At 41.9% G+C, this 23,214-nt stretch overlaps 1 protein-coding gene across 1 annotated transcript; it reads right to left on the bottom strand.

Annotated features, from left to right (window-relative positions):
• Positions 1-577: 577 nt before the first annotated feature.
• Positions 578-19,385, bottom strand: LOC114035888 (slit homolog 3 protein-like; the record flags this gene model as incomplete). Its single annotated transcript, XM_027852275.1, has 3 exons — positions 578-719; positions 13,507-13,670; positions 19,314-19,385. Coding segments are annotated over 3 exons (378 nt in total), but the record flags the coding sequence as incomplete, so codon positions are not given.
• Between the last annotated feature and the right edge of the window lie 3,829 nt (positions 19,386-23,214).

Below are 23,214 nucleotides of genomic sequence, written 5' to 3'. Positions count from 1 at the left end.
AAGCAAATTACACTGCCATACACATTTTTTCACAGGAAACTTAAAAATAGGCATATGCACATATAGACACATTTGTGTCTGTGTGTACATAAGTTCACACACATAGGTACATGAACTTTTAAAAATTTCTTTGCCAGGGCAGCTAGGTGGCTCAGTGGATAGAGCACTAGCCCTGGAGTCAGGATGATCTGAGTTCAAATCCAGTCCCAGACCAGACGCTTGACACCTACTAGCTGTGTGATCCTGAGCAAGTCACTTAACCCCAATTGCCTCACCCCCGCCTCCAAAAAAAATTCTTTGCCTAAAGTACAGCAGTGGCAGAAGTTAAAGTCTTACTTCAAATGAAATCAACAAGAGCTCAATCCTCCCCCTCTGTCAGAGAGGCGGCAGCAATGAATAAGCTGTAAGACACATTAATGAGAAATAACAGAGATGATGGCAAAAACACTTCCCCATTGACCCAATCTATCAGCAGTTAACAGCCCCAATCTCCTGATGGCCCGCGGAGACAGCTCAGAGGAGATTTGGCTGAGGAAAAGTTATCAGGACCGAAGTGGCCATGAACACAGGAACTTACATTTCCACGATGCCCTCCGGCAAGTTGGCTGGGATTTCTGTCAAGCCTTTTCCTCGACAATCCACAATATTGTTGCTACAGGTACATGCGGATGGGCAGGATATCGAATTGACACTGCAGGATGGAGGCTCTGAGTGGGCGCCTGTGGGGTCAAAGAAGGAAAATCCAATCAACAAGAATCTGGGTCTTCTGATTCTCACCCAGAGCTTCCCATCAAGGTGGCAATGGCCTGGATCACTTAGGCCCCAAAGAAGAATTGGGCAGTGAATTATCTGGATAATTGTTGCCAATTTTCCGCTTCAGAGAACCTACAGAGTCACAGCTGCCACAGACTCTATATTCAGCAAGTGGGAGACATTCTAGAGTTTGGCCCTGACCCCAGCCCCTTTCCATAGTGTTCCTTCTGCTTTGTTACCCCATTATCCTTCTGTTTCAGAGGAAAAGGGGGCCTTGGGGTTAAACTAGAATAAAAAGTTGTCTGTGGAATCTAAAGCCAACATAATGAGACAGTGTTCATAGGCTGCCAAACATCTGGAGGACCAGTGAAGAACTCACAATATCTTAATCAGTTAGTCTTTATGAGGCCAAACTTCTGTATAATTAGAAATATTTGGATGATGGGCTGAGTTTTCCAATTTTCATTTGGATAGTTGGTGTTGGATGGAGAAACAGTTGAAGTTTAAGTGAATGTCAAGGTTAGATTCTAAGCAGAAAAGTGCCTGGGTAACTTTTTATGGCAGGAAGTCCTAGAATTGACTTACCCAAACTCTAGTAGGAGGCAGGAGGAAAATAAACAATATTTTACACAATTTTCCCCTGATGTGCTTTAGTCACAGCTGAAATCTAACTGGACTACTCATCATCTCCTGAAAGTGGCCCACACTCTCTCACTGCTACTTTCTTGCGTATACTACTCTTTAACCCTGAAATGTCTTTCCTCTCCAATCCCAGTGTACTGACATTTTCATTGTTGGTCAGTTGTTTCATTTGTGTCTGATTCTTCATGACCCTATTTGGGGTTTTCTTGGCAAAGACACTTGAGTGGTTTGTCATTGCCTTCTCCAGCTCATTTTACAAATGAGGAAACTGAAACAAACAGGGTTAATTGTCTTGCCAAGGGCCACACAGCTAGTAAATGTCTGAGGCTGGACTTGAATTCAAGTCTTCCTGACTTCAGGCCTGGTGCTCTGTCTACTACCAGTCCTTTAAGAATCAGCTCAAATGATACCTCCTCCATGAAGCCTCCTTTGGATCCTTGACTGGAAGTAATTTCTCCCTCATTTAATGTCTTACTTCTTCTCTTGCACATCTATCAAATTCTAATTTATATTGTATTTATCAATTGTGCTGTCTCTCCCCTATCAGACTGCAGGATTCTTGAGGGTAAGGACAGAGTCTGATTTATTTCTTATTTATTTATCTGACTCCCAGAACATATTTTGTTGTTGTTGCTGAATAAATAAATAAATGAATCATCAATGCCTTTTCTACCTGGAGGCTTTCTGACTCAACTGTTAATACAGTTGCCCTCAGTGACATGAAAGGCATTTTGGAATTTCTTAGAATTTAGGTATGCCTTAATTCCTAGGGATAAAGAACAAAAACAAACAAACAAACAAACAAAAACAAACCACATGAAACGCAGTAACTATAAACACTAAAGCCATCCCTCTGCTTTGTGTGTTCTAGTGGATGTCAAGTCAGAACCAAAGCCAAGTGATAAAACCCCACAAAAAGCTTATTTATAAAGCCAAATCTGAGAAACATTGGAAGTCCCTGAACAAACTCAACATTCATAGAGCAGATAAAAATTCCAATTCCTCCGTCCATTTCTACCATCAAATCCTTGTCCAAGAAGATCTTTCAGGAGTTTTCAAGACATGTTTTTTGTTCTCTTTCTCAATTTTTTAATGTGAGCTAAAAATCTGAAAAATGCAGTCAATTTTCCAGTAATAAACTGCCTGTGAATTGGGAAATTTATGACCTCCAAAGCAAACCAGACCCAAACCTGCTCTTCTCATCCCTGATTCCCCAGCAGGGCCTCACTATACCCTAGCCACATTCATCCACAGATGGTTTGGTTCAATTTCTTTCTAGCCCCTACCTTCCAGCTGAAGGAAGGATCTCAGGCAGGGAAAAACCCAGCCCAAGCCTATAGACCTCATGTTGGCAGTTTCACAATCTAGAACCTGTGACTAGAACCTCTCAGGCCACAGATTAAAGAGGAAATATAGGAAAATTCTTCAAGGAAGGAATACACACACACACACACACACACACACACACACACACACACACACATTTTGGTTTGGATTCAATTCACCAGAAAGACTTAACAGCTTAAAGTGAGTCAGAGCTGCAGCTGGTTTGGAGCAGAGAGCCAACGTGCCCTATGGCAGACCCTCATTTGGACTCTTAAGAGAGAGCCTTTTACTATCCCTGTTGAAATCTCCTCATGCCAGAGTGTGTTCACTCTACAGGTCCCTGGACTGAGGTCTGAAGCTTAATGTGGAATGCTTAATATCGCAGCAGGAGCCCTGCCCCAGCAAATGCCAACAGCAATTAGCATAGATACCCTGGGACAAAATATAATAACCATCACTCAGAAACCCCTATATTCTTCACCACCCCCCATATACAGACACGTATAAATCATGTACCTCTCCCACCATTATGAATTAACTTGTATGTTTGCTGAGGGACTTGTGTCCATAGGGATGAGGACTTCAAAGTCATATAATACCTAGTTATACTGACCATCAGGAGAGCCTAGTAAGACATAATCTGTTGGAATGGAGAAATGACAAGGGACCAAAAGAAGCAAGAATTGAGTCATTCTCCTAAAGATGGAAGAAATCAGACATATTTCCAAATGCAGACAGTTTACCAGTTTCTGAAAGAATCCTCCAGATAGTTATTTTTCCTGCTTCTTGGAAGCATCCTCTCCTTCCTCCATTTGGAGATTTTTAAAAGGAATATTGGGGGTAAATGGCTTCCATCCTATCAGCACACATCAGAGAGATGCACCGTTCTTGGGCACAAATGTCAGGATTTTGAAATGCAGACGGCTCTACCAACAGAAACTGCCAGTGACTGGTCTTCTACATCAAGGGGTGAATTCTCCTGACAAAAGCAAAGGAGAATTGCAGTAAAACCCATGCCTCTTGTTTGAGAAATGTCATGAATTCCATAGAGAATTTATGTCTGTGCACTTGAATTTCCATCAGTTCAAACAGATTGAAACCGATGGTCATCTTTCTTTTGATCTGCCAATATTATTTGGATAGGATGTGTCAGAAAATGGGAGAAAGAGAAACAATGTGTGCTCAGGCTGATATTGGAGGCAGGAGGTGCTGAAATGGACTTAAAAAAAAAAACAAAACAAACCAGGTCCTTCCAACTTTCCCCCTGCAGCTAATTCTCTGCAAAGTAAAATCAAATTGGTACTGAGGCCTCTCCTGGGGGTTGTTGTGTTTCTCCACAGAGTCCTAGTGGCTTTGCATATGTGAAATGTACATTCCGTGTTTCAAGCAGCACTGTCCAATATGAAGAAAAAAGCATTTTAAATACACTGATTTTGTTGCTGCCTGCAGTTTACATTGAAACAATGGTTTAAAAAATATCTTCCCCCAATATCCTAGGCTGCTATTAATTTGGCACTTGCATGCAATGAAGCTATTATCCACTTTCTTCAATAGGACACTTGAGGGTTAAGCCGAAGACCAAAAATTCTGCCCATTTCCCTAGGAAAAATTCTGCCCCAGTCAGTACCACAGGCAGTGGACCTACTTTTTGACAAGGCTTTTATATTTGGCAACCACTGTGGTCATAAATGCCATGGTGGAAGGGGACTTCTGAGGGTATTTATTCCAATACAAGTATTTGGGAATATTATTGACAACAAGGTAGATAAGTGGTATTCCTCCCTTTGTTTGCAGGGGGAGTCATGGAGAACTCTCAACTTCTGTAGTCTATCCTTTCCATTTCCAGACAGCTTTGTTAGGAAATTCTGTATAGTTTGAATACCGTTGCTGTCCTTGTCTCCCTCTTTTGTATGTTACATAGCTTGTCACAGTACATTTTAAAATGTGATGTCCATCCCTGGGCTTGACACTCTAGGTATGGTCTGACCAGGATTCAGCACAAAAGTGCTACCATCTCCTTTACTCTGAAAACTATACAGTTATCCCTTCCACATCATGGGAATTAGGGGTGCAGCGCCCCCGTGATCTGGAAAATTCATGTAAATTTTTTTGGCCCTCTCTTCATACCAGAGAATAAGTTTGAATTTTTTCTTGTTCTTTTATAGGGTGTTTATAGTACCTTATTGTAAAATTTGGGTTAAGTATTTGACCAGAGGCTCTGTGCTGTCTATGGACCTTCTCCCAGCATCTGAGGCTTCTGTAAAACTCCCCCCAAATTCCCATTTAATTTCTTATGCCAAGCCATGATATATAGAAACTGCAATGGGGAAAGTCGCAATGTGGAAGGGATAACTGTACTTCTATTTTTATGGAATTAAGATCCTACTAGCTTTTTTTGGCTTTCATATCACCCTGACTCATACTAAGCTTATAGCCAATTAAAACCCTCAGGTCTTTTTTTCGCGTAATGTACCTTCTAGCTGTGTCTCGCTTCTCTTATATTTGTACAGTTGATTCTTTCGACCCAAGAATAGGTTTTTACATTTATCCCTATTAGATTTCATCTTGTTAGTTTCAGCCCACTGATACAGCCTATTTAGATTTTTAAGGTCATAATTCTGTGACCAGTGTATTAGATTATCCCTCTCCACTTTGTAGTTGTGTTCTGTAATATGACAACGTGCAAATACAACTTTGAGCTCTGTGTCACCTGCAAATTTCATCCATACACCATCTCTGTCTTCCTCCAAATCACTGGTAGATTTGAGATTTTTCCCATTTGCTTTTTGCCTCAGGGAAACTGACTTCTTTGGGGTCCCAGGATCATATTTCAAATGGGTAGTCACCGCAACACTCAGAAGTATGCTGTAGTGCCCCTGTGATGACCCTGAGGACAGGCCACTTGATTCATTCAAGCGAGGATATCCAATTTCATGGCAAGATAGGACTGGTTGAGCTAGATGTCCCCAGAAATGAGGGAGGGTTCTCCCTCACTTTGGAGCTCCCCTCAGTGTGGGGTAGTAGAAAATCAGTGGACCCAGAGTCTGGGAATCTGAGTTCAAATTCCAGCTCTGCCACTCACTAGCTTGTCTACCCTCTTACCAAGTCTCAGTTTCCTCATCAGGAAAATAGGGAAAAGATGAGCACTACCTAATTAATACATGTAAAGTACCCTGCATACCTTCAAGCACTATTTAAATATGACCTATTATTGGTACTAATAATAAGGTTGAAATAAGATAATTATGTGAAGTGCTTTATAATCATAAAATTGCTATATAAATGTGAGCAGAATGGGCTTGGGGAAATGAGTACCACTGGTTGGCCAGGTGCTATTGCTTATAGGTTGGGCTCAGGGGCTGACAGGGCAGGGCGTGGGGTGTCTGGAGGCTAAAGGGAAACTGCCGAGTTCCTTGGAGCTCCCTCTGGGGACACCCCTCCCCATACACATACACTTCTGTGGTGAGGCCAGGAGTTCATGTCACCCCTTGATCTCTAACCCACCTCCCAACATCTTGGGCTCTGCCTAGTCATAGCTCCCACTCCCACTCCTGCTTGTGGGTGGCTGGAGGGAGAGAGGAAACTTCCAAGGAGGACAAAGAAGCACTCTGTGGTTCTCTTCCAGGTGGTGACCCACCCCAGAGCTATGCTTCAAGGGGAAGTAGGAGAAGATCTGCCTTCCTCCCTGATGTGTTGCAGAGCCACAGGGCAGACTAAGCATCAAAGCTCCGGAGCAAAGTCTTTTATCCAGAGAGAAGAAAAGAGATTCCCACACTCCTTTGGAAGAAAAGGGCAAAGCAAAAGGAATAAGCTGCCTGGTAAGCCCATTCCACATGTGTATACACTTCTTTATCATCTCTCATTAATCCACTGTATCCTTGTGTGAACCAGCTTTGTAGGACTCTTCTCCCCCATCTTCCCCCCCCCCACTCAAAAGCTGCCCTCAATGAGAGCTGCAACTAACAGACATTGTTGGTATTGAGAGCACTTGTAATCTTTCTAAAGATTTTCTTTTGTACATCTGTGTCTACAAGTATCTATTCTTCAGTTCTTCATTTTTTAATGAGCACCCAAGGTACCTGGTCTTGGGAGCTCTTTCCATGGATCTAAACACCACCCCTTCATCCCATCATGTCTAGAATCCTCTGGCCATTCCCATCCTATTATTACATGGATGGAGTCAGGACATCTACATAATACCTGTCATTCTGTCATGGGCCAAGTCTCCTAGCACCTCTGTATGCCTTTCCTGAATTCTGAAATCATATTATAACATATAGAAAAGTGGGGCAAAGCATTCTTTCTCCTGGAAGCAGCTATGCCTTTCCTGGCCTCCTGCTCAAATTCTAATAGCCCTGGCACAACATTCTGAGAATAGAGAATGGTCCAGGGAGAAGAGGCAGCTGGGGTTTTTCGTGGGAACTGCCTTCTCCTGATAATCAGAGGGAATTGCTCCCAGGCCAAACGACCATCTGAATTGGGGAAAGATGACAGGGGATGGTTTCCAGATCAAACCTGTCAATTTGAAGATTCATTGCGGGCATCTCACTAGGTAGCGCCTCTGGTATGCTAACTCCATGACCCTGCTCTATTTTTCTCTACTTTGGCAAAGAAGTAGACCCAGCTGTGGGCTGGGAAATTACCCCTTTCTAGGCTTCCACCTCATTTTGCACCCTGCAAAATGGGAAAAATAATCCAAACTGATCCTAAAGAGTATGTGTGTGTGTGTGTGTGTGTGTGTGTGTGTGTGTAAGCATGTGTGCATGCTTTGAATAAAGCCGAAGAGAAATACATGCTTATCTAGTTTATTGGAGATAGGAATTTAAATCATAAAATATGAGCCAGAAGAGACTTTAGACCATAGATTGTTAGGAGATGGAATGTAAGAGCTGGAGGGACCATTAGGGAGTATCTTGTTATGATATAGCTAGGTGGTAGATGGGATGGATTCTGGACCTGGAGTTAGTTAGTACCTCAGACACTAACTAGTTGTGTGACCATGTGCCAGGCACTGAACTTCTGTCTGCCTCAGTTGTCTCATTTGTAAAATGTGGATAATTATATATATACACATATACACACATATACACATATGTGTATATGTATTCACACAGACACAATGTGTGTATGTGTGTGTATGGATATATATATACACACACACACACACACACACACACACACACACATATCCATACACACACATATATACTTTGCAAACCTTAAAGTTCTATCTAAACATAATATCCTCTTATTTTATATAAGAGGAAAATAGGGCCTAGAGAAATGAATTGTCCAAAGACTTAAGGGTAGGCACCACAACCATCTCAAATGGACCTCAATGGATATAAGCACTTATACCCAGGGTTACATATAGCCCTCAGCCCTCTTGTCCGGCTCTGTCTGAGCAGGAAGGTGACCTCAGAGTTCATTTGACCCAAACCTTTCAATTTAGAGAAGAGGGAATTGAGAGCCACAAATGTAGTTAAATAACTTGTTTGAGTTCATGTAATTAGTGGCTAAGCTACTAACTTGGAATCAGGAAGACCTGAACTATAATCTGGCCTCAGACACTTACTAGCTATGTGACCCTGGGCCAGTCACTTAACCCTGTTTGTCTCAGTTTCCTCATCTATCAAATGAACTGGAAAAAGAAATGGTAAACCACTTTGGTATCTATGCCAAGAAAACTCTAAATGGGATCCAAAGAGTCAGACAAGACTGAAGCAACTGATAACAACAACAATAACAAAGCTGGACTAGAACTCAAATCTCTTGGTTTGTAGAAAACTTTGAGTCAGAGTTTATAGATGGCAGAGTGGACAGCAAATACCCCAAACTGCTCTTTTCTTTGCTTTAGGATTAAAAATGTCCTTGGCATCCCAAAGGACAGGAGGAGTAGGCGGCACTGAGCAGTCTAGACACTGGCTGGGTATCTAAGCTCTGTGTGACTCAGGGCCATAGAGTCATTGAATGTCAGAGCTGGAAAGGCCCCTGGATTATTGTTTAATGGTCCCATCTTTTCACTTTGCACACCAGGATGATTGAACCCTTCTGTTGCATTATAACTCACTTTCTTTATTTCCTTGTTTTCAAACCTCATACTGCAGTGTACCCACAGTGGAGAAATCTATAGGACCCATGCGTGTACAGAAATAAATTAATTCCTGTTTTCAAATTAAGCATCCCCATTGGCCTCTGGCCTTTCAAAAGCCAACAATGGATTGCAATGACAACGGTGTGGGAGCAATTATGGAAAGAATATAAATGAATATGATTTAAATGCCAGAGGCATTATAAGTTTGGAAATGGCTAAATAAACCTAATAATCTCTTTCTTGTGATGTCCAATTATAGCACATTAATTAAAATCTACCAAGGAGGCTGTGCCTAGTCAAAGTTCACCTTCTTAATTCATTTTAGCCTTAGTATTTGGTCTCAGAAAAAAAAATTGAACAAAACACACACAAGGACATTGCCTATTCTATTTTTGTCAATCAATCAATCAACAGGTATTTACTGAGTACCTAGTATGTGCTAGGTCCAGGGCTAGGAGGGGATGTAAAAAATTATATGATAAGTCCCTTTTCACAAGGAATTTAGATTAAGTAAGGAAGACAAGATAAGATAAATACATATAAGAAAGGGAATTAAAAATGTAAGGTGGTTTTTGATAATTGTCAAAAATGATCATAGCCTCATGGATTTATAGTCAGAAGTAACCTTAGGTCATCTAGCTTAACCTCCTAATTTTAAAAATAGGTAAATTTCGCCCTCCTCCCCCAACCCCAAATCAAGTGACTGGCCCAAAGTAATCTAGCAGATCTGAGATATGAACTCAGGTTATTTGATGAAAAAATGCAGTATTCTTTCCACTGCTTACATTGATAGTAAGTGCTTTAAGAATCTAGAGGAGGAAAAACATGGAATTTTAAAGCTCTGAGGTATCTTAGAGATAATTTAGTTCAATCTTCTCATCTATGTCTAAGGAATTAAAGATGCTGAAGGTAGAAGTGACTTAAGCACAGCCTGGCCAAGAACTTGGAAGTCTTTACCTTAGATTTTTAAACTATGACTGTGAGGAAAAAAGATGGGGATTCTCCTGGAATAAAGTGTCCAGAAAACCTAATACATGGTCCCCATTTACTCCCTTTAGGTAGGTTTCTACCAAAATCATTTAGGATAGAGTAAAGGAAGAACCTGTAGGTCAAATAATATTGGAGTTGGTCACCAAGGCATCATCTACTTCCATGTACCTTTGACAGGAGAAGCCCCCTCCTCAATGGTAGGATTTGGGGATGGTCCTTTCAATGGGCAGAACCTTCCAAGTTTCCTTATAGGCCTAGGGTTCTACGTTTCATCTTTAACTAAGAAAAATTATGAAAGGAGTTTCCTTTACCTTTATCTGAAGGAAGCCAAACATGGAGAGTGGGGAGGATGGGGAGGGAATACTTAGACAACTGCAAAAACTCCTTTAAAAAAGGAAGAGTCTGAGACAACCTTTCCACCAACTCCCAATCACCTCCCCTGAGTGCATAAAATAAGTACGTTTAAATGGGAGGGTGCATTTATCAGGGGGACTGGAATTAAAGTGAAGTGCTCTGTGAGCAAATTTCTAGGTTGACTAGAGATAAGAAACTCATATTCTGGGCTTCTGAGAAGAGGTCAGTCACCAACCAGACTGCTGGATTGAATTCAAAGAGATAACAAGAACATAGAGAAGGGAGGGCCCTGGCCGACTGAGCAAGATAAAGCTTTCTCCCTATCTGCTGAGTAATGTGTGAGGTGAATTTCTCATTACCATGTAAGGGCTCAGGGTGGTTTATTCTGCTGTAGTGACGAGGGTTTCAGGGACAAAACTACACTCCTGGGATGGCTTAATTGACTCTTCCAGCTCCCATCCCCTCAGCCTATCAGATGCCCCTGACAGAAGAAAATGAACTTTCCCAGAGAAGTTCTGTTCTTGCTTTTCCAAAAGGAAATTTTCCCCAGTGAAATGTTAGAGGAGCAGTAATAACATGGAGCTTTTGTGGCTCTGAAGGTTTAAAAAAATCCAACAAACCTAAACCCTCAGCCTCTGGTGGTCCATTACCATTAAGGCCAATAATGCTGTCTTTGCCCAGTCTACCATAGCTGCCAGTGACCTTGACCTCTACTCAGAGCTGGCATTGGATTTTTAACATAGTTCTGTGTCATGGCCCAGGTCTCCTATTTTCACTCCTATTTTCGCTCATTCTTCACCTTTTTATGCCAGTCCATTTCCATCACCCTTAAAAGGCACTGAGAGAATTGTAAATCTTTGGTGTGTATAGAAGATGTCACATTGCTAATTTAGAATCTCTGGGATGGTTCTGTAGGTGATAAAGTGAGTATTGCTTAAATGTGGACTGCAGCTGAGAAAAGGTAGGATTAATACCCTCCTGGAATCTGGGATCTAAGAACTTAATTCTCATGTGCTAAAGTGTCACCTGGCTTAGTTATCAAGGGGCTATATGGAGAAGCTCATGAGCTGGTAAGGTTAATTACTATGAGTAAGGAAGGTAATTATAAAGCTCGTATCTAGACATCATCATCATACCAAGACATCTGCAAAAGGAGGAATGCTCACATTGGAGACTTAAGAGAGCATGCTTCTCATTCTGGTCTGGGGACTCTCACCACAGTCTTTCCCTGTGACCTGGGTGGCAACGACATAGTATGCTCTGATGGAAAAGCTGAGACTGACAGTACTGTGTTCATCTGATTGTGCTGTATTAAATTTGGCACACTACCATAATGATGTGTTTTAACATTCTCTCTAATTAGTTTTTCTCACTAGCCGTTGTATGGTTTCTGCACTGTATAATTATTTCTTTCACTGGCACTTATGTAGATATTGTACCCTTTACCTAATAATTACTGTAATTATAGTGACTATATCTGAATTTGATGCCTGTGTGATAAAAAGGTTTTATTATATGTGTTTGATGGGTAGTTATTTCTAAGTGGGTGTGGGAATTATTAGCGTCTACAGGAATTTATTTAGGTGGTGCTATGAGAAATGTTAAAATCTCTTTAGAGATTAGACATTTGATGAAGCTGAAGGCACTTGAAAAGCAATTAGAACAAAGATTTTTGTTTTGTTTTTGTCTGGACTTGTGAGTTCATTGGGACGGATTCTTGGTGTGGAAATTCTCTCCACTGATGAAAATCAGCTCTTTCTCAAGAGGGCCTGGTACCTAGTAGGCACTTAATAAATTCTTATTGATTGACTAATTCTCTATAACTGGTAGTCTTAGAGAGTGACCCGGAGGTACTGAAAGGTTAACTGCTTTGTCCATGGTCATATAGCAAGTCAGAAACTGGACTTGAACCCAGGACTTCTTGTCTCTAAGGCTAGCCCTCTATCTACTATGGTTCACTGTTTCTCAGATCCTAAGAAAAGTAGAATTAATTCTAAGCAATGCAATAATCCATATGTTTCTTTGTATATTACACACGGATCTACATTGAGCTTGCAAAGAACAGATAATATTCCTGCTTAAAAAAGGCACTTTGTAAACCCCAAAGAACATCAATGTGGCTGCAGCTATTATAATGACCATCATCATTACTACTCCTCTCAGTACCTAGCACAAAAGCATTGATGACACATCATAATAGGGCAGTTTCCTGTTTAGGTAACAATTGATCCCATTCATGGATAAACTCCTTGGTTTTGCTTTTCTAACTCTCACCTGGCTTATTCATGAGGCTAACTCTGTTACTCCCTTTGCTTGGTCTTAGCACCAAGAAACTAGAATTGTTAGAGACAGCGAAACCAGAGAGCAGCTATTTCCATGACTGGATTAACTGGAAAGTCTACTTTATCTCACTATCAAATGCTCTGGCTTTCAGAAGGGACCTGGAGGACCTTTCCCATTGGGAATGGAAGCTGCCTGTGTGGAAGCAGCAGATGTCAGCAATGAGTTGAAAAAAAAAACAAAAAAACACAAGAACACTTTTTTTTTTTAAAGTCACCTACTTCCAGAAAGTCTTCTCCATTTGACCCAGAGTCACCTACCGTTTCCATACATTTAAGCAATTTTCAATCATGGATCTAGATAGTGATTCATTACTTATATATCCTAGGTAATTTCTGCATTTGTTTTATTTAATGTATCCATATAGAGCTGCTGGATTCATCTTGTCTACCCACTACAGTAGAAATTCCTAGAAAATGGGAACAACTCTAATAAACTTTGTGAAACCCACTATGCCGTTGATTTTATCTGTCTCAGGGATGCTTCATAAATTCCTCCAATGGCCTAAGTGATCTGTGATCTCATTGAAATGGGCATACTCTTTCCAGTGACATAGGGCACTAAACCACCATTTAGTGACTGACCATGCTGTGTGATTCTTGTCCATATTCTTTTGTGAGTTTTCCACAGGGAACAATTCTAAAATTAATAAATAATGGGGTGTGATCAAAGGTCAGGGTGAATTCCTCAGATTACCAAACAATGAGCTTCCTTTCTGTCTCCGCCCCTCAAAAGTACAATCTTTACACAACACAGTTCTCAAAATCTGTAATGGAACTGATGCAACATTTTTTTAGACTGGACCTATAATTACATTGGCACAGGAACACCCCCCCCCCAGTGGGGATACTCCCTTTATTATCTGTAGAAGACTACAGGATTTCTACATAGTGCTATTATAATTTTCTGTGTGTCTGTGTTTGTCTAATTCTAATGTGATGGCTAAGGGAGATAGTAAGAAATCATGGGAGAGGAGGAAAGGGGAAGAGAGAAGATAGCACCCTCACCTGTGCACACATATTCTTTCTTCTGAACATCAGCTACACTGAAGCCCCTCAGGTGCACAGGAGCCATGCAAAGGGTGAACTGGCCAATGGATCGCCTCTGCCGTAGCCAATCAGAGAGCCAGGCCAGGCTGCAGTCACAGTACAGGTGATTGGAGTGGAGTCGCCTGCAGAGAAGGCAAGGGAGAGAAACACGTGGTTGTAGCCAGGATGGAATAGGGGGAGGGGGCCCTCAAACTGCCCTCCTGGTCAAGTCTCCGGAGCCAAGCTTTGAGTTGAATAGGGCGCATCTAAGGGAAATGCACAGAATCCACTGTCCTGAATCCAGGTGGTTAGAATCTCTGTGGCACCTTCTCCCATTACCATGGTGTAGTTAATTTATGAGCCTGGAAAATCTGACAAGCAGGGAGAAAACATTTCCCTCTCTGCTGTTAAATCATTATGCCCTTGGTATAGAAATGGAAAAAAAAGCTCTGGAGGACCAGATGCTGGGCTAGGACCTCTTCCATTCTTCTCCCACCTTTTTTTCCCCCTAAATGCCTTTTAAGCATCTGAATTCGGCACAGATTGCTTGGCATTCTTGGGATCACAACACAACTTTATCATCAGAGAACTGGGCTGTATAAGACAAGAAAAGGTCAAAAAGGAATATTCTTATTATTGAAGTATCCCTTCTTCATCCTTGCATTTTTTCAAAGGTATTATCAAAATGAGATTCTAATTTATACAGAGGCTCCTGTTAACCCACTACACACACACACACACACATACATACACACACACACACACACACACACACACTCACTCTTTCTCCTTCTCAAGTTCAAAGGCACCTGGAGTTTTTCCTTTACTGCTTGTCTTAAGCTTTCTCTACAGGCTGGAGCCTATAACCTTTTCCATTCACCCATATAGCTCCTGGGACTTGGGATCATTTTGCTGTATCTGTAGGATGGGAGGTAGGAGTGGGGTGGGGTGAATGCCACCCCTTCCCAGTAAGGGAGAAAGGGGGAGGGGTGATATGTGTCAAGTTTAAAGCAAGGCCACATTTAGTTGAGTGACTTATATCTCCACTAATTGGAGGCAAAGCACAAGGCATCTGTAGAAATTTCTAAAGTTTCCACCATAGGGCCTTTCTTTTCACTGGAGTGAGAAGGAACTGAGGGGAAATCTCAGATTTCTAACGGGTCATTCCAACTGTCTCTGGGTTACTAAAAGCAGCATTCTAATGGTGGCAGGTGAGTTTCGTTCACGTCAGCTAATCAAAAGCACAGGCTCTCGATCCAAGTTTCCAATGTCTAACCCTGGAAATGTTAATCAATTAAAGGTATCTGAAGACTTTTAATTAACCCACGAGCCAAGCCTGTTAAGCAACACTAAAGCCGTTGCCTGAAGGACTCCAGACAACCCTGTCTGAAACAGGGCGGGCTGAAGGGCTCTCCAACATACTTCACTGACATCAAGTTCAACAATGTTGCCTGAGTGCAGTAGACTTCCACTAATGTGCCGGTAGAGACATAAGTGCAAGCCGTAATGATGCATACACACATACACACACAGAGCCCTTGTCAATTTCAATCCTAGGGAGAGCCCTCTCTATCCACAGCTCACAGCTCATGCAGAGACAACCTGGCCCCTCCCCAACAGAGTCAAATTCTTGTCTTACTGCTCCAGACTGGGTTGGAGAAGAATCCTGGGACCATGACTGAGTCTGTGGGTTTTGGAGCCAGCTCTCAATTCCTGTGGCCCTTCCTTTTGCCACACTAACATACTTAGAATAATATATTATGTGCATTATAATTATCCTTGTACATCTTATTCTCCCTGCTGTCTTGTAAATTCCATGAAGGTGAGAACAGTTTCTTATCTAATCTTCATATCTTCTTCCACCCCTTGCACCAAACACAGTACTCTGAATATAATAGGCATTTAATAACTGCTTGTTAAATTTTATTTGAGAGCTCAGTGTATGGAGGGAAAGGATGACTTTAGTGATACGATGGCAGAGTTGAAGTTAGTATTCAGGTGCCTCTCACAAATCTATATATCCAGCCCCAGTTTCTCTCCTGAGCTCAGTCCCATCATCACCAACTACCTAATAAGCATTTCAAACTAGACGTCCCAAAAACATCTCAAATTCAACATGTCTAAAATAGAACTCATTATCTTTCTTCCCTTTACTGAATTTCCCTATTTCTGTCAGGGGCATCATCATCTTCCCAGTCTCCCAGGATCATAACCTGGGTGTCATCCTCATCTTTTCCTTCTCAAATTGTCCCCACCCACCCTTGAGAGCAGAAATGTTTCATTTTTGGCTTTGTATCCTTAGTGCCTAAAAACAATGTCTGGAATGTATAAAGAGCTTAATAAATGCTTGTTAAAATGAGATACTACTTGTAAAGCGCTCAGCATAGTCGCTGGCACATAGTAGGCACTTATAAATGTGTCTTCCCTTCCCTCCCCTTTCCCCTTGCTGATCAGTTGATTGATTGATTCTGAAATCAACATGCTTGATGGGATGGGAAGGAATGAGTTATCTTTCATTAGTTGAACACCTTCACATCAATATTGAAACAAGGGGATGTTCCTTTTCCCTTCTCTTCCTATAGGGAGTCTAGTTAAAAAGTCTATTTGCAGAAGCTCTAATTCTTTGGCCCAAAACCTACTGATGACTGCTCTACTGTCAGCTAGCCTGGAAGCTACATGGGATTTGGAACCATCAGCAGTGATGGAAAACAATCAGAGTGAAACCTCACTCAAAAATAAGTCATCAGGAACAACAAGGAAGTGCTGGACAGGCTTCAGCTAGACTTGGGGACTGAGGCATTCCTTTGTGCTTTAGGGACCCAAAGACCTTTCCATCAGAGTTCCATTTGGGTTTGTAAAGGTGATTATTGCCTCCTGCTGCCGTCACTTACCATGGAGGGACCACAGGAGATTCACCATTTAAGAAATGAACACTGAGCCGAATGATAAGCATAAATAAAGTCATTTGAGAAAGGAACAACAAGAAGAAAAAATGGAGAGAGGGGGATCGATGCAGGCTAATTCTTGTCAGTTCTAATCAAGGGTAAGAGATCAATGCAATAACGAAAGAAGGTTTATCCAGATTCTTACTGAGCTGATTAATTTAGAGAATGAAAAAAAAGTGTCTAGAGTTCTACAACTGTATTCATCCTTCTCCCTCTCCTCCGCCTTTGGAAGATCCCTGTCCCACTGGGCATTCTTTCAATTGTTACATATTTATTTATCACCACCAGCTTGTCCCTATGAGCCTTCCTTTATCTCCCCCCACACCTTTTAAAGGCTCATAAAGAACTCTGTACTTTTTTTAAAATTTAATTACCACTCCCCCCCCTTTTTAAACAAAAAATGATCACTTTTCTATGCAATGGAACCCTGTTTTATATAAAATAAAGGCACACAAATCAAATCAACGTAGTGGCCAAGCCTGAAAAGGTATGCCTCATTCCATATCTACTGTCCACCACCTCTTTATCAAAAGGCACCATCTTGCTACTTTCAAAGGGGATCCTGAGAGAGGCCTCCCAAAATGACATTAAGAGACAGCAATGAAGGTTCTGGCTAAAGCACTGGGGTGGTAGGTGGGGTTAATTTCTTCCTTTATGAACTTTACCTGTCAGAGCTAATGGGGGAGCCTGGCCTGACTGATTATTCCAAGCTGCCCTGAGTGATCTAGTTTGGAAGCTAGGAGGCATCAGAAAAAAATAGCTTTAATATTAAAGTTAAATGATCATGAAATCTGACCCTAGATGTTGCCAGGAATGTTTCTAATAATCCTGAGCTAAGGTTGAGTGTGTGTGTGTGTGTGTGTGTGTGTGTGTAATTATTTTAATGGATTTCAATAATTTCTGTGAAAAGTAATGGCAGGGGTGATGATAGGGGTAGATGTATTGGCTCCCAAAGATCTGGCATCGAGGAAAGAGTCAGACAGAAAAGAGCTGGGTCTCCCATTCTTTGGCTCTGTTTATTGGCCATGTGCTATGCTTTTGATGGTCCTTCTGCTACAGATGAAACAGATGGATGGTTAAAAAGAAGAAGTAAACCATTTCCATCCAGCCCCAGACTTCTCTCCTCACGTGACCCTATTCCTTGTTGTTTTTCTTTATTTATACACTGAATGGTAGAGGTGGCTGACTAGTGCGTATTGCTGCACGACCATTACCTGACTGCCATGGTGCACTCAATATTGATGAAACCACCTTTAGAGAACATAAGGTGAATGAATACAAATGCCAATTTATAAAGGTACCTTTTAGCCACAGATTCAAAATTAAATTTCCAGCAAATCCTTTTAGAGAGGGGTCAGTGTTCATTTTCTATAAAATGTGGTTCTCTGAATTCAATATAAAAGCTTCCCTTTATAAATCCTATTTATGACTTCCTTCCCTTCTTCTCCTCACCCCCCTCCTTCTGCCCCATCTCTCCCCCCCTTAATTACAGAGAAAGGGGGGGATTAGTCAGTGCACGCCTCCAGGGAGAGATATACAAAGCCATCTCTGAAATTAAACTAAAGAAAAAAATGGCCATAGACAGGCAGCTCGAGGAATGGGAGAGACTGATTGATTCATCTGAAATCACCAGATGAGTATTCTGGAATATCAGAGGGGATGACAGCAGCCACAAACACAAAGGTCTCCTCAAAACAATGTACCAAACAACTCTGGGTCGCTTCCCCCCCTCCCAAGAAAACAGCCCTGGCTTCTATTAATGCTACTCCTTAAAGGACAACAAAGGAGAGGAAGTATAAATCACTGATTATCAGCCCACAGGAATCAGCCTGCCAATTTCTGCAGGTGAGAGTCATTTTTCTTCTATTCAATTCGCTTGTCTAGGGAGATATACACTCCATCCCGCAGCAGCTCACTGCTTCCTTCTCCAAGACACAGACTGCCTTCTTCATTCACTATTTTTAGGATTTGCTTTAGCCCTTGGAGTTGTCCCAATGAGCTTCTCTTTAAACCTTCATCTCTTCCATCCTCCACACATTTAAAGGAGGAAGGAAAAGAATGCACATGCAGGAATTTATGTTTTATTTCGCCAATTACATTGTTGCATGAGTGGCTGTGGGAAGAGTTTGGAAAGCTAGCCTGGGAACTGGGCCAATCTTTAAAATCGTTGACTTACGGAATGGAATCTCATCTCTCTGACTTGCTGCTCTGCTTTGGTGGCAGGGGGATGGACCATTTGGCTTCAGCGAGGTCCCCAGGAATTCTTAAATCTCCATGGGCCCATATAGTTCAGGTTGATTCACTGAGCAATTATTAATGCCTACGGTGTGCCAGATGCTAGGGATGCAAAGACAGAAACGAAACCATCTCTGTCCTCAAGGGGCTTGCATTCTCCTTGAAACAACAGTCTGGCTGCTTCATGCTTTTGCTCAGATTTCTGGGTAAGAGGTTCAATGTTCTACTGCACTTTGGCCCTGTGTGTGTTTGGCTAAAGCCCGTTGCCACATAGCTCAATTCTACCCACTACCAAGACCCCAGAGAAGTTCCATTTCTGCCAACCAGCATGGTCAGTCTTCTAAAAGAGCCTTAAAAACTAAATGTGTTGGGGGAAATTTCCCATTTTATTGAGGGGTTCATTGCTCCCTTGTTTGGCACAGAGATTTATGCCCTGAGAACAAAGCCTGGGTCTACTCAAAGCATTTAAAGGAAGAACAGTAACAACAAAAAGTTGCCAGGTGACACCATCAGAAGTTCCTGGAGGCTCAGGATGGGGAGGCATGCAATGGGCATGAAGGTGTGGGATAAGTAGAGGAGGGGAACAAGCAGAAGGTAAATACTTACAGGGTGCGGATCTTTGGCATGTGGTTGAAGCTGGTGACCGGGATACGGCTGATGTTGTTGTTGTTGAGAGTACTGTTGAGATAGAAGAGGAGGAAAAAATATGGTGATCAATGGATCTGTGTTGGTGGGCAGGGGGCTGTTTACATAAGGCAACGTCGGGACGGGGAGGATTACAAGAACACCCATAAATTAGCAGCCTGTGATTATAAAGAGGGAGGTGGGGAGCCACACTCATTGGAGAGAGTCAAACAGCGCCTATTGATGACAGCAAGACTAGGAACAGCGAGGCCAGATCTAACACAGCCAATCCAATCTGGGTAGCCTAGCCACTCAACAATCAAAAATGCAGAGGAGTGGGGCAGCTAGGTGGTGCAGTGGATAGAGCACCAGCCCTGAAGTCAGGAGGACCTGGGTTAAAATCTGGCCTCAGACCAAACACTTGACACTTACTAGCTGTGTGACCCTGGGCAAGTCACTTAACCCCAATTGCCAAAAAAAAAAAAAAAAGGAAAAATGCAAAGGAGTGCCCATCAAATCTTTTACTTCCCTAGGTGGACAAACTCTACTTTCCTCTCAGCACCTCTGGATTCCATCTGAATACTAGAGCACTCTGTTGGTCTCTTTCTCTATAATTTTATAATGAATCACTGATCTAACTCAAATGCCACCTCTTCCATGAAGCCTTCCCTGATCCCCCTGCTCATTAACAACTTTCTCCTTGGATCTCAAGGAACACTAGATAACCCAGTGCTTACAGAACAATAGCAAATTTAAAAAAAAAATAAAGATTGGATCTTCCTGTCTTGCCCAGGTTGGAAATGCCACGTCCATTGACAAGCCAGACTCCACCGATGATCTTCACAGAAGCTTTGACCTGCTCTGTTTCTCTGGCCTGGGCTGATTTCATCTTCCTTAGGCAGCCTGGTGGCCCCCCGTTTCCAGGGGTGGGGGGGTGGGGCTCAGGCTCAGCCCCAGCTGTGATACAGTGATCACAGGTGCTTGCCACCAGTAACAATAATAAGTTTTTAACATTATTTTTTAAAGGAAGCTATGGAGATACAAAAGAGTTAGCAACCACCATGTAAGCAGTAGGGGGTTAAGTTATGAGCATAGATACCTAGAATACATAACATTATAGGATGAATATTCTAGAGATTATAGGATTATGAGTTTAGAGCTGGAAGGGTCCTTAGAGGCCATTGAGTCCAATTTCTTCATTTTATAGATTAGGGAATTGAGACTGAGGGAATTGCCCAGAGTCACACAGGTAACAGGCGTCTGAGGCAGAATTTGAACTCGGGTCTTAGCTCAGTGGAAAAGTGTCCATCCTTATAAATCCTGAGCCTAGATGGATGGACCTCTTAGGACAAACCCTCAGCTTCTAGCAGGTGAACTGAAATCCTTACTCCCACTCCCTAAAAGGGGAGATCCCAGGCAGTTTGCTCTGAGTCAAGGGAGCTGATTAATATTTTCTTCTATAAACAAACTGGCTGTGAGTTGTATGGAGCAGGCTGCCCTCATTTGTATTGCTCCTAATTACATCGATGACTCTTTGGCAGATTAGAAGCTGTAAAGTTCATCAAAGATTCCATGGGAAATGGAAATTAATAAAAGAGACAAAAGCAAAAACCCTCTGAGGGGCAGGGTCAAGTGAGGGAGAATTGGGTTGTTTGGATATGGGAATGAGGAATCCATTTCTGCCGTACTCATCCTTGGAGATGACAGCTCTGAGACTAACAATGTACTCCCACCCCCAACCCCACCCCCCACCCAGTTCCATGGTTTTTTAAGCCACAAGATGCAGAGGAATTTGAAAAATAAGGATGTGGATGTAGCTTTTTGACAGAATTTCCTCTTTGTTTACTCTCAGCAGTGCTATTTACCATGTGACCTTGGGTGCAAGTGACAACTTTGGGAATCAGTATCCTAAACTGTAAACAAACAAACAAACCAGTGTGTGTGTGTGGGGGGGGTTGGATTGGAAGATCTCTAAGGTATCTTCCAACTTTACAATCCTGTCATTCTATATTGTCCTCCATTACTCCACAGTTTACTAGTGACCCCATTATCCTTCTTTACCTTGCTCCTCCCTACACTAGCACCTCTCTGCATGTCCCTCCACCATTTTCCCAGTAGTAGGAAAGTGTCCTCTCCCTGGAGGTTTCCCTTGCTTCAGCAAAGGAGGTCTATTTTTGCCTTCTACCCTCAGAGAACTGGCCTTCTGAGACACCAGGCTTGACCACATCACAAAGCCCATTGTTCACGCTCTACTGGCTTGGGTTTGCTAGTGGCACTAGCAGAGCCTCGGCTGAAGCCTCAGAGGCAGAATGCTTGGGACATCCCTCTTCCTTAATCTTCAGACCTAGGGAATGTTTTGCTTAAGGGCTATAAGAACAGGGAAAAACCCTTCTTTTCCAGATGTTGGGAGGGAAATGTTACAATGGTATGGTATGAATGCCAAGAGACTGTCAAATGGCCTGGTATTCTACATTTGGAAGGTGTCTATCCCTACCCAGACTGTTTGTTCCCCATCCCACTGAAATATAAGCAGAGGCATTTCTGTAACTAACCTAATCTATAATCTTCAGATGGGCTTACATCCCTCTCCCACGACCAAGCCAAAGCAGGTTTCCAAGCAAAATACTTTCTTGTTATTGCTGGATCCCTACCACCTGAGCCATCCTCAGACAGGAATCTGATCGGCTCTAAGGAATGAGAGAAGTGGCAGTTTGGTTGTTTCACATTTACCCAGCCAAAAGAGGAAAGGCTGAGCCCCATTGGTTGGTGCAAGAGGTGGGTTCTGTATATACTGGGACACTCAATAGAGCAAGATTTAAGGGTCATCCTGAGGCAGAACATTAAGAACAAGAATGCCTCGATAACTCATAACTTGTCTTTTTAAGTTCTTCCTTTGGTTCACCATCTACCTTACCTCATTCATTCCTGCCACTTCTCAAGCCCTTTCAACACATGGTTTATAAACACCGAGCTGCATAGCCCAAGTCTAATTTTGTAACCCTGATATAGGGGGATTGATCAAAGGAGTTTCCTAATTTCACAGATTCTATGAAATTAGTCAGGGAAGTCCCTTAATCCTGTGGTTTTGAGTTCTCCAATCAATTTAATGAATTAACCCAGAGGTCAACTTCGTGTGGGACTTCTGTGCAGGGAGCTGATCAAAGGAGGTCCCTGATTGCCCTCTCTCCCCCCACTTATTGGTTTTGGCTCTATGCAGTTTTTCTTTTTGCCTCATATGGAGTTACTGGGTGCACAGGCTTTCTCAAACCAGTGGGGTGGTAAAGGAGGTCCCCTGGCTTGGCCACCTCAGTCACCTGATCTATCTCCATTAGACTTTTACTTGTGGGGTCATGTCAAAGCTGTTGTATTTCAAACCTTGCTCATAAGGCCAAGCAAGATTACAAATGCAATCCTTTCAGTCACTAAGCAGCAGCTGATAAAAGTTTTTACAAAGTTTTAAAATCAATTAAACATCATGTTAAAAATTTTAAATAACTTTTAAAGTACATTTTATAAATTTGTAGTATTTATATTTCTCTTTTAACTTTTTAAAATAGTATTTTATTTTTCACTAATTATACATAAAGACAATTTTTAGCATCCATTTTTGTAAGATTTTGAGTTCCAAATTTTTCTTCCTCCCCTCTTCCTAAAATGGTAAGCAATTTGGTATAGGTTATATATGTAGTACTTATATTTCTGAAGCTACTAAAGCTTAAAACCGAACTAAGACTTTTAGGATGCCTATATATACACATTTGTATTTATTCACTTTACATTTACATTGTATGTATATATTTGTTTCTCTCATTATAATGATTATTTTATTCTCTGTATTTTTTTTTCTCCATTGCCTAGTACAGTAGTACCTGATATGTGGAAG

The sequence above is a fragment of the Vombatus ursinus genome, unplaced genomic scaffold (assembly GCF_900497805.2).
Source record: "Vombatus ursinus unplaced genomic scaffold, bare-nosed wombat genome assembly UNPS02009412.1, whole genome shotgun sequence".
Classification (NCBI taxonomy): domain Eukaryota; kingdom Metazoa; phylum Chordata; class Mammalia; order Diprotodontia; family Vombatidae; genus Vombatus; species Vombatus ursinus.
The sequence above is the reverse complement of the archived record's forward strand: the minus strand, read 5'-3'. Positions and strand labels throughout refer to the sequence as shown.